This window comes from Phasianus colchicus, chromosome 15, assembly GCF_987193195.1.
Source record: "Phasianus colchicus chromosome 15, bPhaCol1.hap1.1, whole genome shotgun sequence".
NCBI classification, from domain to species: domain Eukaryota; kingdom Metazoa; phylum Chordata; class Aves; order Galliformes; family Phasianidae; genus Phasianus; species Phasianus colchicus.
In genome coordinates this window covers 13,509,803-13,525,421 of record NC_143450.1, presented here as the reverse complement: position 1 = coordinate 13,525,421, position 15,619 = coordinate 13,509,803, and the positions used below count along the sequence as shown (strand labels likewise).

The 15,619-nt window shown below is 56.3% G+C and overlaps 1 protein-coding gene across 2 annotated transcripts; it reads right to left on the bottom strand.

Annotated features, from left to right (window-relative positions):
• Nucleotides 1-2,606: 2,606 nt before the first annotated feature.
• On the bottom strand, nucleotides 2,607-15,023 carry ANXA6 (annexin A6). Of its 2 annotated transcripts, XM_031598258.2 has the most exons (26): nucleotides 14,876-15,023; nucleotides 12,616-12,663; nucleotides 10,795-10,879; nucleotides 10,420-10,514; nucleotides 10,190-10,303; nucleotides 10,013-10,103; nucleotides 9,855-9,934; nucleotides 9,719-9,775; nucleotides 9,508-9,601; nucleotides 9,168-9,263; nucleotides 8,963-9,021; nucleotides 8,620-8,742; nucleotides 8,366-8,424; nucleotides 8,022-8,100; nucleotides 7,196-7,277; nucleotides 6,883-6,977; nucleotides 6,571-6,684; nucleotides 6,377-6,467; nucleotides 5,968-6,047; nucleotides 5,767-5,820; nucleotides 4,556-4,573; nucleotides 4,150-4,246; nucleotides 3,678-3,773; nucleotides 3,468-3,526; nucleotides 3,065-3,187; nucleotides 2,607-2,961 (listed from the first exon to the last, which is right to left on the bottom strand). In XM_031598258.2, the coding sequence occupies exons 2-26, from the start codon at nucleotides 12,631-12,633 to the stop codon at nucleotides 2,902-2,904; spliced, it is 2,019 nt and encodes a 672-aa protein (XP_031454118.2). In that variant the 5' UTR covers nucleotides 12,634-12,663; nucleotides 14,876-15,023; the 3' UTR covers nucleotides 2,607-2,901. The 2 variants fall into 2 exon arrangements, with proteins under 2 accessions (XP_031454118.2, XP_031454120.2); XM_031598260.2 differs by lacking the exon at nucleotides 4,556-4,573.
• Between the last annotated feature and the right edge of the window lie 596 nt (nucleotides 15,024-15,619).

Genomic DNA, 15,619 nt, shown 5'->3' with positions numbered 1-15,619 from the left:
CAAGTGGCACTGACCCAGTAGTCCAAGGTGTCTGATAAATCCACCTCTTCTAAGTGCTTCCAGGCAAACTGAGTGCATTGCGACTCAAAGGCTGATTGGTTTTTGGACTTCAGCGAAGCCAAGTGAACTTCACTGAACCCCAGCCAAGACCAATGAACCCACATGGACTTCAGCAAACCCCAGTGAAGACCTGTGGGTTCACATCCCCTGCCTTCATGGGCTTCCCATGGCTGCAGAGCTGCTTTTCTGGTTCAAACACACACAAGTGCCAAGAGCTCCCAATATTTGCTTGAGTGCTTTAAGCTTTGAATTATTTGGAATCTCAATTTGCAAGGTCAACAACTCACACAAAGGGGATTTTCCCCTCTCTTGCTCTCCCCAGACCATGTCTCATCCAGTTGTAATGCCTGAGGAGAAGCAGATGTGTCAACAGTCAGCATGTTCTGAGAAGGCAGCGCAAGGCTGGCTGCATGTGAAGAGCTCGGCCACTCCCCGGCCTATTCTCACCATGGGGAACAGCATTCAGCAGTATGCACGTGGCAGAGCTGCTTCTTCCTCCTTTGGCTTGAGAAGAAGGAAAGCCAGGCCCTGGCTTGGTTTCTCCCTGCATAGGATTGGGTGCACTGCAGGGGAGGTGGAAGTAGCTCGCTGAAATTGCAGCGTGAAGTGCTGGGCCAAAAACCGAGACCAGCATCTGTAGGTCATGCACAGATGTGGTTGCTCCTGGTGGGCTCTTATAGCTAAGAGGCTGTATGGTGGCTGCAGGAGCTGACTCAGACGCAGAGGTCCGGCCCTCTGCATGCAGAATGCAAGCTTGTGGGGTTTTTTGGATGTTGCAACCTGTGAAATCTAGCACTGGTTTGCCTGGAAGTGAGCCCTTGCCTCCAGTGCTGCTGGTCAGTGTGCGGAGCAGATGGGTGCTGGGGTGAGTCCCTGATCCTGGCAGCTGCAGCCCTAAATGCCTGCGGTGTGGGTGGCTGGTGGGGTCCTGCCTCTGGACCGTGCCCTGCTCACAGCTTTCCTGCTTCTTTCCCTTCTCTGTGCCCATCGGTTTGGGCACTGGCAGCAATTTGCTGAGTTCAGTTTGCAGCTTTCTATCAGAGCGCAGCCCACTGTGAGCAGCCCCAGATGTGTTGCTGGCTGCAGCAATGTGAAGGCTGAGTGTTTAAATATCTGATGCTTAAATAGGATATTAACTAGGCTCAAGTATTTCCAGCAATTCAAATGCTGCTGACTGCATTCTGTTCCAGCTGTAGCAACAGATGATGCAGATGGATTGCTGCGACGCTGGGTGCAGAAGCAGGACAAAGGCTTGTTGGCAACAGGAGCTGCCCAGAGATCTCTTCCAAGGGAGGGTGTTCCTCTGAGGAGGAAATCCCATCCTGCTCTCCCTCCCTGTCCCCAAACACTGTGTGACTCTGATATCTCACTGTTTTGGCAGTTGGTGCCAGGGAAATTCCTAACATGGGGAAATGGAATGTGGGGGTCGGGTGGGCTTCCTGGAAGGGTGCTGACAGTGGCACAGCTTCAGCAAGGCTGGGAGCAGCCCTGAGGCTCATACATGGTCCTGTGCTGCTTGGAGCCAGTGGGTGATGGAGTGGTTGGTCACAGGTTTATAGCAGTCAGTGGGGTGGGGGCCCACCCCTACACATGTAAAGGGAAGGCCAAAGGAGGAGTTGGACTCAGTGGTCCTTATGGGTCCTTCCCAACTTGGGATGTTCTATGAAATCTCTGTCAGAAGGTGAAATTGTTCAGTGGGGTTGTTCACCCTCTAGAAAAGCATGTTTGTCACAGGGGGTGTTTTAGAGCACATCAAGAGAACGCTCAGTGCAGTAACCCCAAACCAAGGCATGTCAGCTTCTGTGGTTTGCCTCTACATGTTGCTGCTGCTTGACCTCAGCTGGGTTTGAAACACTGTAATAATGTTGCGTTATTACTCCTAATGCTGCTTTGATATTTTGAAGGTGAGCCTTTCCTCATCAGGCTGTTCTGAGGAAAACGTGGGTATTTAAGACTTTTTGTTCTGACTTGGAAACAATTGAAAGTACTGGAATTTCCCACTTTTGGAAATTCCAGTTCTTTCCTCTTGGGAGCTGAGGGAAGTGCAAACATAAACTCTTTGGGGGTGTAGCCTGCGTGGCATGTGCATTTCAACTGCTGTTTTGGCAACTTGAAAGCACAGGAAACTGCGTGTAAGGACGGCTGGGTGCCATCGAACCTGATGTGTATCTCTGGTTTATAAAAGCCCCATCTGCACAAGATCTGACCACAGCACAGAGGGGAACGGTGCAGAACCTGCCAGGGGCTTTCAGAGGTATGGGGAGAGCTTGCAGAGGCTCTGGGTGACATCCATGCACTGCTGCCAGCCCCAGAGTGGTTAACAGCCTTTTGATGATAAGGGGGTGAGGCATTGGCGCCAGTTGCTTAGAGTGGTGGTGGATGTCCCGTCTCTGGAGACACCCAAGGTCAGACTGGACAGGGCTCCGAGCTCCTGATTGAGCTGTAGGTGTCCCTGTTCATTGCACGGAAGTCAGACTAGATGGCTTTTAAGGATCCCTTCCAATTCAAACGATTCTATGAACAAATGGACAGGTCTCACCCCAAGGTCAGCAACAGTAAGGTTTTATTCATGAGATTTAAAACCATCTTTCTGATATGGATAAATTCCTGGGCTAGTGGCACATTTGTGTATGCATTTGCACTGAGACAGACAGTAATCCCTCCCATGTAGTCCCCTCCCCATGTGTCCCCCTCCCGCAATGCGGTGCTGCTCTCCGGTGCGAAACGAGCTGTGCTCCGCAGGACCCCCGCGTCCCCCAAAGCCCCTGAAGCTGCAGTGACATCCAGGCGGTGGGTGTGCACGTGCTGGCTCAGACATGACGTCAAGGCTGGCCTGGCCTCCTAGTCATCCCCCCCACACAGGGCCAGCAGAGCCTTGCAATAGTCACCGGAGGTGTCCTTCTGCAAGAGGACATCTGGCTCAGTGCTTTCTGCCCCCGGATCCTCAGATTATGGCTTGGCCAAAAAAAGTGCTGAGTTAAGTGGGGTGCCCCCCTCCCCTTACCTCGATCATATGGTACAGAGATTTGTCAAACAGGTCTATAAACTCGCCCCGGATGTTAAGCAGGTCGATCTCGCTCCGGGAAATCATGATCCGAGTGAGGGTCCTCTCATCTGTGCCGGCACCCTGTGGAGGGGAACTCGAACAAATAAACCCAGAAAGAGGGGCATGGGAGCTTCTCAGCATATCCAGCACAGCCCAAGTTGGAAGTCACCACTTGGGCATATGCAGGGCTTGCTACTGGCATGACACGAGCTTCCTGTGTCTCTGCTAATCCAGAACTGGTTTGAGCTCAGCCCTGCTCCCTTGGGGATAACTGGAGGCCAAGCCCCATTGCTACCATGGGATGAAATCAGAGTCCCAGAGAGTCCCATAGTCCTGTTCCCCTAGGAGAGCCCATCTGTACCTTCATGGACTTGTAGAGCTTGTCAGCAAAGAAGGCTGGCTTGTTCTTCACGCTCCGCACTGCAACACAGAGGGGAGAGAAGCTGAGTGCAGGTATAGCCCCATAGGATGCCCTGTAGATGTCCCGACCCCATGCCGTGCTGTGAGTCCCCCTGCCCCAGAGCAGGGAGGAAGCAGGCAAAGGGGCTGCTGCTTGGTGCCCTGCACTGACCGATAGCCACAAAGGCGTCCCTCACATCTCCCGACATCCGCTTCCTGATGGCATGCTCCACGTCATGGTTGGTCATTTTGATGAACTCCTGGAACACTTGGGGTAAGGAGAGGAAAGATCAGCACCAAGCACTCGTCCCAGCCCCAGGAGACCCAAGCCTCAAATATAGAGGACAGCATGGGACAAGCTTGGGTTACCCCATCCGACCACCCCAAATGGGGGGCTGTGCTATCTCCTCCCACTACCTCGTCCCCATCACTGTTGGAGACATGGGGCCACCCAGCGATCAGAGCACTTGTGCCACAGGCACGATCCAGCACAGAATGACAGAATCACAGGCATAGAATCATTAAGGTTGGAAACGACCACCAAGGTCATCAAGTCCAACCACTCACTCATCACTACCGTGCTCACTAAACCATGTCCCTCAGTGCCACATCTCCCCCATCAGGGAGGAGCGGGGCAGTCCTACCTCTGCGGAGGTGCGGGTAGCTGCGGGTGCAGAGGATGCTGAGGAAACGGGTCTCCAGGGAGTCACTGGAGTCATTGCTGGAAACGTCAGCAAGTTTCTACGGGAGGAGGAGAGAGTGAGGAGTGGGCAGGGGGAGAGATGTCAGACAGCTCTTCCTAGATGTGAAGGTTCCCAGCTGCACAACCACGCATTATGTCTGAGAAAAAGTGATGTTCTCCAGTTTTTATGAAAAAAATGGAATGCTTGTCGTTAGGGTATTCTTTCCATCTTTTGAGGTGGATGACCAACAGTGCACAGGGAACTCAGAGCTGCCAGACGCAGGAACCCCCAGCCCCAGCCCTGCACCCATGGACTGCAGCTCTCAGAAATATGCACAAGGCTGAGGAGCAATAGGGCAGGCACTCACCAGGGTCTCAGCAACAACCTGGTGGAGAGAAAGAGAGAGACAGGAAGACAACAGGATCAGAAGGTGCTGCACAACCTTTCGCTTTCCTTTGACAGTGTGAGGGAGGTCTATCAAAAGCCCACAAAATGACCTGTCCCCTGCTTCCCCAGGGCTGAGCTGATCACAGAATCCCCCATCTCCTCCTTTAGTTCGGTCCCAGGCTGATGGGGACTAAGAGAATGGGACAGAGCTGGGGCTGGATTGGCGCACACCAGCCTGCCCACCTCCGCTTTGCAGCAGAACACCACCCGGCGCCGGGACAGCTGCCGTCCAGCTGCAATCCCTGTGCTCGCCATCCCTGGCTCTCTCTTTCTCTGCAGCAGCACCACCAGCAGCAGTAGCAGCGCATGCAGAAGCGAAGCAGCTGCTCCCTCTGCTGGCAGCAGCGAGGCTGTCCCCATGCTTATGGAATGCACTGGGGCAGGACAGGGATGCTAGGTTGGGGAGAGGTGGCCCCTTGCTCTGTGGCTCCAAAGAGCGATGCTTGCCCCAGAAAGGGGCCCCTCCCCATCCTTCACCACATGCCAAACGAAGCCAAAGAGAAGGAAAGGAGGGGAAAAGCCCAGCGTCATCCTGCTGCAGAATGGGGAGGCAACCCAGGGGAGCAGGATATGGCTGCAGTGCAGGATATGCAGCCACCAAACTCTCCATCACCTTTGGAGAAGTCTCGACCTGAAAGAACAGGACTTCAGGCGGTGGGCCTAGCACCCCAATTCTGCTCTCTCAGCCCTCCCCGTCTGGTTTTGACTCATCACCACCCAGTGAAGACCAGGGGATGGTTTGGGGCAGCATCCTGGTGAGGTGCAAAGCAGCATAAGCTTCAGTGCTTCCCCATGCACAAGGCAAAGAGGTGAGTGCTTCTTGCAGGCCAGCCCAAAGCTGCTTTTGAAGCTGAAGGTCCATGTTTCAGTATTGCTGTGTGGAACCCCAATGCAGCCACTGTGCACAAGGAACAGAGCAGCTCTGGCTGGGTGCTCCCTGAGGCTGCTACATGTGCATGGAGTGGCATCACCCAGGGCATCAGGCAGGGCTGCAGAAATCAGTCCTGAGAGCTGACATCCCTTCACTTGCCATTTCTCCCTGCAGCTTGCAGAGACCCAAGCCCAGCACCATGTGTTGCCCTGAGGATGCAATGCCCTTGATCCTATACAAACAGCTTGTCAGGTTCTCACCTTGGCATCTTCATGCGCCTGCGTGAGGTTCTCCGGTCCCTCATCACGATTGCCCTGTGGGTCAGTGCAAAAATCATGGAGATTTGGGGAAGAAATCTGGGAAAGTCCCAGGTGAGGGGAGGACAGACAGGCACTCCCAGCCCACAGCCACATCCCCACAACCTGCAGCAGGACCATGCCTCACAAGAGAGCTGTCCATACCAGAGCCAAGGAGACCAGGATCCTCTTGAATTGCCCCGATGTGTCAGAGCTCAGGTCGTCCTCCAGGCTCTTGTGGTAGGCTGAGGGCAAGGGGACAGCTGAGCCCTGCCACCCACCAGCACCCACTGTCCCCGTGACCCACCCATGGGGTCTCTTTGTGCCTGGGGTTGGTGGTGGTCATCCTTCAGATGCCTCTATGCCTGAAGGTGGGGACCAGCCCAGCAGCTCTGATGCCTTTCTGCTGGGACCACAGAGCTGTCTGCTTTAAACCAGGGGGCTCTGGGGCAGAAGGAGCTGTGGATTTAACCTGACTCTTGCTGCTCTTATTCCATAAGGAAAAGGGGACTCGGGTGGAAGGGAGAGAAATGCATGGCCCTCAGTGCTCCCCACACTCCCTCCCATCCCATACCCTGCTGGTACGCCTCGTTGATCGCTGCGATCTCCTGGTTGTTCCGTGTGGCCATGATCTCAATAAGGGTGCTCTCGTCTGTGCCAGCCCCCTGAAAGAGAGCATCGCCCAGTGCCAGGCCTTCATCCTGTCCATGCAGCAAAACCCGTGCTGTCTGTGCATGCAGAAGCCGATGGCATCACTATGACACCCACCTCTACTGCCTTCCTCAGCTGCTTGGCATCGTACTGCGCCGGTGTCAGCATGAGCCCGAGGATCAGCTTGGCAAGGCTTCCTGATAGCTCTGACTTCAGGTCTGCCAGCAGGTCCTGCAAAAGCAAGGGGATGTTTGGTTTGCCAGCTCCTTCTGCAGGGACATTCCAATGCAGCAGCAGGGAGAAATGCGTGGAAGTGGGAGGGAGGCAGCTGGGAAGGCCCCAGCAGGATTTCTTGCAGCGAGGGAATGACACTGAGGAGGGAAGGACGCAGGCAGAGCAATGGATGAGGGTGGGAGAAGCCAGCAGTACCCTGCCATAGTGAGCCTTGTAGGCCTTCAGAATCTGCTGCCTCTGGGCATTGCTCCTCTGTGTGAGCACCTCGATGATGGCCCCTTCATCTGTGCCTGCAATGACAGCAGAGATGCAAGTGAGGGGCTCCAAGAGTCCAGTAGAGCCATGCACATTGTCACCCCCTGCAAACTGGTGCATGAGGAGGGGGAGCTTACATAGCTACAAAGCTTATGCTTTATTGTCCCGGGGCTATTCTGCATGGATTTTCCTGCCCCGGGATCTGTTGGGGAGCATCTTCCTATGGGGTCAGCATGGGGCTGGGTGCACTTACCCAGGCCCTTCATCGCCTTCCGCAGCACCTGCGCATCACCATCATCATTGAAATTGCCCACGGGCTGCACGGTTCCTCGCAGCTGTGGAGATACAGAATGTGTGGATTCGCTCGTAGGCAGCAGGATGGGAGGAAGGAAGGATGGAGGGAGGGACAGTGCCACCCAGCAAGCCCAAGCCAAAGCAGGTGGTGGGTTAGTGCGAGCACCTGGAGCTGGGTGAGGATGTCCCCAATACCATCACCCCTTCCATCTGAGGGCAAACCATAGCCAGGCAGCAGAGAGAGGGGAGCAAGTGGCAGGCAACCCCCTGTGTCTCAGTGTGCTGCTTTTTGCCATCCCCTAGCACTCAGACCTCATCAGCTGAGGGCCAGGAGAGGGGCACAGAAAGGAATCATGCCCTGTGTCCTTACACAACTCCCAGCACAGCACCGGGGCTCCCAGGCTTCTGGGCATCTCTCGGCCTGCCCCTATGTCCTAGGTACCTCCAGCCACATGCAAGTCCCACCAACTGTGCCCTGGGTACCTTTGCTCTGGGGTGAGTGCCCCGGGGCTGTGCAGGCTGCATCACACAGACATGCAGGAGCTGCTGCCTCAGTAAGAGAGGCTTCTGAAAGACGGGTTAGTGGGGCCAGGTTTGACTAGCCCTGCAGGGTTACGCTGATCTGACATCGTGCCCAAAACCAAAGAGTCAGAAGAGGTGAAAGAAGGCACACAGCAAGAGGTAGAGAGGGGACACGGGGTTGTGCCCCGTGACAGAAGGGAGCAGGCGGTTCCCAAGCTGGCGGTGAGCAGAGGAGGCTAGGGGTGGGGGCTGAGGGTGCTGACCTCCACTTTGGCCACCGCGCTAAGCTCCCACATCCGATAGGCCACCTGCGCTGCCTCGGGGAAGAACTCACCTGCAGCACTGCAACGGGATGGCAAGGACAGGCAGACAGTGAGTTGCACCCTGCCCTGCAGCCACCCCGTCCTGCACATCCCCAGGGTTCCACAGCCGCCATGTGCTCGGCATGGGGCAAGTGGAAGGGACTGTGGCATCAGTGGTGGGAGAGTTAAGGGGACTGCAGGGTCATCAGACCCAGCTGGGTACTCCGCAGGGAACCAAACCATAGGTTTGTACCCAGCCCCAGAGGGACAAGAATGGATGGAAAAGGGGTGGCAGGTGTTCTTACTCATCATCCCCTCCGCACAGCTTCAGCAGAGCCTTCTTGTACTCTCCAGAGGTGTCCTCCTGGAAGGATGGGCAGAGATGGATGATAGTGCATGACAGGGATGCACTATGGTCACAGGATGGTGCCGTAGGAATGGCACAGGGAGAAGGGCTCCCTGAGCTGTCCCTCGAGCTGGAGCCCTGGCACCTGGGCTGCCCCATGCCCAGCATTGGGAGGGAGGCAGCACTGGGAGAGCAGGACTCCCCAGCCCTCACCTTTATCATGTTGTGGAGAGATTTCTCGTACTTGGTCCTGAACACCTCCCGGATGTCCAGCATGTCAATCTCGCTGCGTGACACCATGATGCGGATCAGCGTGTTGTCCCTTGTGCCCAGCCCCTGCAATAGAGCATCCCTTGTGTCAAGCCCTGGAACTGCAAACCCACTCAGACTGGGAAGGATGCTTGGATTTGGGGCTCTCTATTGGATTTCCCTCAGTCCCAAGTCTGGTGAATCCTTTGTAGGGAAGAGCTGAGGTCCCAAGACACAAGTCCTGGCTTCACAGCCACTCATTGACATAGTGAGGGGAGATTTCCTTGGGCTGGGGTGATGTACCCACCTTCATGGCCTTGTAGAGCCTTTCCGCAAAATACTCTGCTGTGCTTCTGATGCACTTCACTGCAGGGGAAATGGACAAAGTGAAGGGGGGGACAATGGCAGCCTGCCCTGCACAGCCACCCCCCTGATCCCACTGGTGCTTGTGCTGCACCATGCAGCCCCAGCAATGCCAGTGATGGTTTCACCACCCAACTGCACCACCGTACCCACTGCCAGCATCAGCTTCTCGAAGTCACCAGAGAGTTCTGCCCGGATGCTCCTCTCGATTGGCTTCCCCGAAATCTTCAGGTACTCATCAAAGACTGCGTTATGAGAGTAGAGTGTTGGATGCTGAGCCCTTCTGGGGCTACCAGGAGTGGAGCAGCATCCCTTTAGGGTATAAAACACTCTGTGGGTATGGTGTTCCAGTGGCTTGGACGTCCCCCTCCCTCCTGTTGGTCAGCCCAGTCCTTTCTGGGGCATGCAGTATGCCCCAGTAGAAGTCAGGCCCCATGGGTCCGTGCAGGTGGCCTTGGCAGGAGGTGCCCAAGCCCTGCAGGTGCTCACCCATACGGAGGTGCTGCTTGCTCCGCCGGCCCAGGATGTAGATGAACTGAGCCTCATCAGTGCCCCACTTCAGCTCACCAGCTTCCAGCAGGTCCTTTTGGAATGGGGAGAGGGAAGAGAGCCTGAATCAGAGTGCTACTTGCACGCTTTGCAGCCCCAGGTCTGGCTCATCCCAATGCCACCCTACTCAGATGCCACCCATGAGCCTCACCTTGGCATCCTGCTCCACCAAGTCCTCGCTCACCACATCATCCTCCTCCCTGGCGCCCTGTGGGATGGCCATGGGCTCAGCCCTGCTGGGTGAAGCACCCACTACTGGCCAAGGCTGGACAGACAGACAGAGATACCTGGAGCAGGACAACGAGCATCTTCTTGAAGTGGCCCGATGTGTCCCCAACGATGTCAGCCTCCAGGTCTCTCTCGTATGCTAGTGAAAGATGGAAAATTCAGTGCTGGGGGAGCTGAGATCCCCTTAATTCTGACCCTGTCCTTCCCCAGCCCTCACCATCCTTGTAGGCAGCCACCAGGTCGTGGATCTCCTGGTTGGTGCGGGAGGCGAGGATCTCGATGAGGCACTTCTCATCTGTGCCGACGCCCTTCGAGCACAGACACACAGCCCTGTGAGCAGCGGGGAGAGCTGGGGGCATCCCCAAAGGGCTCCCAGAGGCCGCTCTGCCCTTACCGCAATGGCATCTTTGATCTCCTTGGCATCGCTATAAGCTGGAGGCCGCATCAAGCTTACAATCAGCCGCTCAAACTTGCCTGTCAGCTCGTACTTGAGGTCTGCAATGAGGTCCTGGGGGAGGACAAGGAGAAGGAGGAAGGAGCTGAGATGCCTTTGGCCGCGCAGCATCCCCTGAGGGTGCAGGATGCAGCATTTGGGGTCCAATCAAGGCTCATTTCTGCTGTTACCTTCCCATATTGAGACTTGTAGGCTTGGCAGATCTCCACACGCTGCTTGTTGCTGCGGGATGTGATGAGGTCAAGGATGGCATCCTTGTCACTGCCTGTGGGGAAAGTCAGGAGGCTGTATCTGGCTCCATGGCTGGGTCCCACCCCACTTTGGGCTCACCATCACCATCCCACCGTGCCCAAAGCTGCTGCTGGCTCAGGGTGGGAGGAGAAGAAGAGCCATGGGGAAGAAGGGGAGAGGGAGCCGGGAGCAATCCTGGCATGCTGCTGAATTAAGCAGCTGGAAGGGATGCGATGCGGGGCACCCAGCATGCAGTTGGCAACTAAAGGACATCAGGGTGGTCCTGGGGTAACAGCCTCAAGGAGCATCCATACCAAATCCCTTCATGGCATTGTACAAGGCGTCTGCATCCTGGCTGGCATTGAAGCCTGGGAAGTCCTTCACAGAGCCCCTGTAAACCTGGGAGGGAGGAAGCAAGGAGATGCAGGGGGAGGGCAGCCCATGACCTGTGCTTCAGTGGGGGGGAAGAGGAACTGAAGGCTGAGGAGCAGCAGAATGAGGCTGGCTCCTGCCTGGGGCTGGGAGAGCTGAGCTCAGCCTCAAACCCAAACACTGTTCTTCTTTCCAATTGTTTTCTTTCCTGTTTGCTCTCTATGCTGCATAAATTGTTTGTGTCTCATGTCTCTGCAGACCGTGACCTTCCCACTTGTATTTTGCTGGCACCGCTCTCTGTTTGCCCAAGGTTAAGCTGAATGCAGCCCTCCCTAACCCAGGTGTTTGTTAGCAGTCCTGTTGGCTCTCCTGGGGGCAGCTCAGAGGGTTTGGGCAGCTGAAAGGAGAAGCTCCAAGGAGACCCCTGAATGCAGGGACCCCTGCAAAGCAGCAGGGATTCAGGGAATTAGCAGTGCAGACCCAAAGCAAACAAAAGGAAGTCATTTTCTTTGCCTCCTGTTGTGAGCAGGGAAACCCTCAGGATGCTGACAATGCCTGAGCTCTGCATGGGGTCCAAGCAATGAGCCAGGGACTGGAAAGAGCAGGGGCTGGGGTTTCTGTCCCCAGGTTAACTTTGCCTAGGGTCAGTCACCCCAGCAGAGTCTGGGGTCAGATCCTGCACATTGTCAGCATAAACCTGGGATGGAAGCAGATCTGAAACCAACACAACGCTGTAGTATAAGGAACTGGACACATCCCTGCTGTGGGAAGAGCTGAGCAGTAGAATTCCTTTAGCAGTTTCATAGGGGAAAGGGAGTGGGGCTGGGGACCAGGGCTTGCAGAGGGGAGACGCTGTCCTCAAGGGAGGCGTGCAGGCATGGGTGCAGATCGTGTTGCAGCTGATTCATCCGAGAGCTGCATTTAGCCCCACTTCCCGGCAGCTCCAGACCCTGCTGCTGCCAGCACACACATGGCATTGACAAGGAGATGCAGGGAAAGGGAGGTGCCCAGAGGCAGCAAGAAGGGACAAGGGTGGCTGAAGGGTGCTGGGATCTCATGGGTGGGTGACACAGAGATGGCAGGCAAGGCCAGCACCTTGCTGCAGTGCTGTGTGGTGGGAATCAGGGAAACTGAGGCAGGAGGTAGGTGCATCACCCTCTGCTTCTCACAGGACCCCGAGGAGGTGCAGAACATTGCTGGGAAGGGAAGCAGCATCCGTCCCGCTGTGCCTTCCCAACCTCCAAGCCCTCTGTCCCCCTGCTCCAGCAGCTCAGGGCCCCCCACCTCCCCTCCTCCAGCCTCTGACTCATCTCAGAGCTAAAAATAAGCCAGGCTGGGACTGGTGGGGCGGAGGCAAAATTCTCAGCGTGTCTCCGCTCCCACCCGCAGCAGCTGCTTGGGCTCTGGACCACCGATGCTCACCCGCGCTGTGCCTCAGTTCCCCACTCAGAGGCAACTACTAAGTGAGATGCCGTGGTTTGTTGGACTTGAGGCAGTAACTGTGTGTTTTCTAAAGGGAATGGCGAGTAGCAGGGCAGCCACTTCTCTCCCCCATCCCACTGTGGTCCCAAAGGGATTTTTGCCCCTGGCTGCCCCCAGTTCCCCCCGCTAGCATTACCTCCATCTGCTGGTGTTGCCTGGAGAGACCAGAATGCACACAGACCCCACACCACAGGGCTGCTATCCCAGCCCTGGGGGCAACACTCCCATGGCCTCCCAGAACCCATCCCACCCAAGCACTCCATAGAGTGCAGTCACTATACCTTTCCTTTGGGTGCCATGGGAATCGCAGGGATGAGGACACAAAGGAGCTGCAGGAGGGAACAGAAAAACAGATGTGAGCCAAAGCATCCCCTGGTAACCCTGCAACCGTCTCCCAGAACAGACAGCTGGGTGTTTCCTGTCCCCTCCAGGACACTGTAGGGTGACCACTGAGTGACCACAGCTGAGTTCCTTTGGCACCTGGCAGCAAGATGGGAGCAGTGGAGATGATGTGTGCCTGCACAGTTTCCTGCTGCCGCAGAAAAGAACCTGGGAGAGGAAGAAAGTGCTGAATATGTGGAAATGGGCTGAGCATCCTCTTTGGGGAGCACGCTGCAGTGCTGATCCCACTTCCTTGCCATGCCCTGTGATGCTCCTGTGCTGCTGGGCTGCGACCGTGCATCCCAGTGGCCCTGAAGGCACCCTGGCTTCAGGGAAGCCTGGGGAATCCCTGCTGCTGTATTGGACCAGGCAGCACCTGGGTTTCTGCACACCAAATCATCACTACCATCAGCTCAGCACACAGAGCGGAGCTCCGGAAACCCAGATGGGTTTCTGGGGTTTCTAGGGTAACAAGTGGGTTGTTTTCTAACAACCAGCACCATTTATAGCTGCAGTCTGTCTCAATGTAAGCTTTCCCCACCCCCACAGAGAAAGTCCCCAGGCAATTCTGAGAAAGCTGTTAGAGGGAGAGGAACAGCTGGAAAATGGAGGGCGGCCCTGAAGGAGTCCCTGAGCACCATCTGAGCCTTTGGCCCCAGCGCCGTCCCCATCATGCTCTGCCAGTGCTGGCCTCCCTCTGCAACACGTTGCACAGAAGCACAAGGCACAGCTGGGCCCCTCTGGGTTTCCAGCCGGGCAGCAAGCAGGGGGAAAGCACACAAATTCACCCAGCTTCAACCCATGTCTTTGTGAGGGTAAACAGCAGAGGAGGGTGAGGCCCTGCCCGTGCCACAGGGCACCTTCTGGCACTGAGCATTTCTGCAAGCATCCTTGCCAGGGCAGGAAGTCTTGCAGAAAAGCTGAGCTGGTGCCTTCTCTTTTCAGCTCTGGGAGAGCCCCAGCATTGCAGCAGGGCTGCAGTGCACCAGATGGGTGCCACGGATCCCAGCCCTTGGCCTGTGCATGCTTCCAGTGCCTCTCAAGACCCTCTGTGTCGCAGGGGATGTGGGCTTCATCCTCTCTAGGAGCAAAGGAAGCCCTGCAGCACAGTGCTCCCTCCCTCTCTGCGTGCAGCAGCCAGGCTGAGTCCTCCCTGTTCATCACAGCAGTGAGTGCCCCGCCACACCCAGTGCCTGCAGTGTGCCTGCTGTCCTTCATAGCAGAGCTCACCATGGGGCTGACACATCTGTGTAGACCCAGAGAACAGATCCAACTCTTCCCCAAGTGACTGAAGCTCCGTACAGCCCCCAACCCAACATGATGGACAGCTCTGTGCCCATGGCCCAAAAGTGGCCCAAAATGATGCACGCACACCATCTGTCCCATCTACATCATCCCTGCTTTGCAGCCACTCTCAGCCCCTTGCAAACCCTTGCCAAAATCCCGGTGCGGATGGCCGGATCCTGCCCTGGCCCACAACGTGGCTTTGGGGCTGTCACTGCAGCACGGCAGAGGCTGTGGCACACCCACCACTTCTCACCCTGCCCCAGGGAGGAAAAAGAGCTCCATGGGCTTGGAAATGTTGCAGATGTGCCCCTCATCGAGGAAAGGAGGGGAGTCCCCGGTCCCCTGCCACACCCTAGTGCCAAAAGTCCCCTGCGCTAAAGTGCGTTTGGGGCGTTTCCCTGCACAAAACTTCACCATTAATAAAATAAATGGGATTTCCGTCTGTGGAGGGCAGGTGTGGGTGTCCCAGGGCACAGTGATGGCTGTTTGTGCAGCTCAGAGCGCACAAAGCCACATCCCCACTGCCGGACACACCCATGGGCCCTGGCCCCGCAGCAACGTCTGTGCCCTAAAAGTGCCCCCAAATCCCTCCATCCCCACAGCAGCGCAGCCCCAGCTTTTGTTAGAAAGGAATGGCTTTGCAAATAACGTTAAAAAAAAAAAAAAAAGAAAAAGAAAAAGAAAAAAAAAAAAAGGAAAAGAAAAAAAAAAGGAAAAAGAAGAAGAAGGGGCTGGTTGCCAGCGTCCCCTCAGTCCTCCCCCTGCTTGCATCTCTCATCCCTCACCATCTCTTCCCCCTCCCTCCCCTCTCCCCTTGCACTGCACCGCGGTGCCTTTGCTTTGCACGCCCCTTGCACGGCAGCTCACACTTACCAGCACGGCCGAGGCCTGTTGGGTAGCAGAGCAGCCAGGCGCACTGCTGGCGTACTGGTGGCCGTGTGCCCGTCCTTGCTGTGCAGCTGTTCCTTCCCTCTTAACAACGTCACTGCTGCCGGCCCCAATCCCCGCCCGCCGTGGCTATGGGGTCAGAGCTGCGCTCCCACCCTCCCCACCCCAACCCTGTGATTTTGGATGAGCACGGTGTGGGGTGACCCGATGCCAACCATCCCTGCCACAGCTTGGGGATGGTGGTAGGAACCCCCAGTGGTGTGTGAGGCTGTGGGGTTGCAGGGGGACCACAGGGATAGTGTTTCAGCTGCTTAAATTTCATTGCTGCCACTCTCCCAGGTAACACACGGTGCCCCACTGCCCGCTCCTTCTGCTGGACATCTCCGCCTGCAGCACTCAGCCCCCTCCAGCACAGAGCAGGCAGCACACATCCCTGATGCCATCTGCCAAAGCCAAGGGAGGCTTTTCCCCCCTTCTGCTAAGGTGCTGAGCAAGCTGCAAGATGCTGAGCTGGATGCTGCAGGCATACGTGAGGCAGGAGCTGGGTGCTGCAGGGAGAGCTGCTTGTTCCCCTTGCAAACACAGAGCAAAGACCTTGCAGCAAAGCTATGGGTGGAGTTGCAGGCTGAGCATCTGCACGGTGCTCCTTTTCTGCACCAAGGTGAGCCCCTGCTCCCTGCCAGCACCTTTCCCCAACCAGCACAAGGCTACAGTGATGTCCCTGCTGTG

What these genes read in the sequence shown, in the direction of transcription:
- ANXA6 (XM_031598258.2), bottom strand. An exon ending in CTGTGCGGAGGGGATGATGA is followed by an intron (nt 8,101 to 8,365) that starts GTAAGAACACCT and finishes ATCCCGTTGCAG; the next exon opens with TGCTGCAGGTGAGTTCTTCC. An exon ending in CAACGAGGCGTACCAGCAGG is followed by an intron (nt 6,048 to 6,376) that starts GTATGGGATGGG and finishes CCTTGCCCTCAG; the next exon opens with CCTACCACAAGAGCCTGGAG.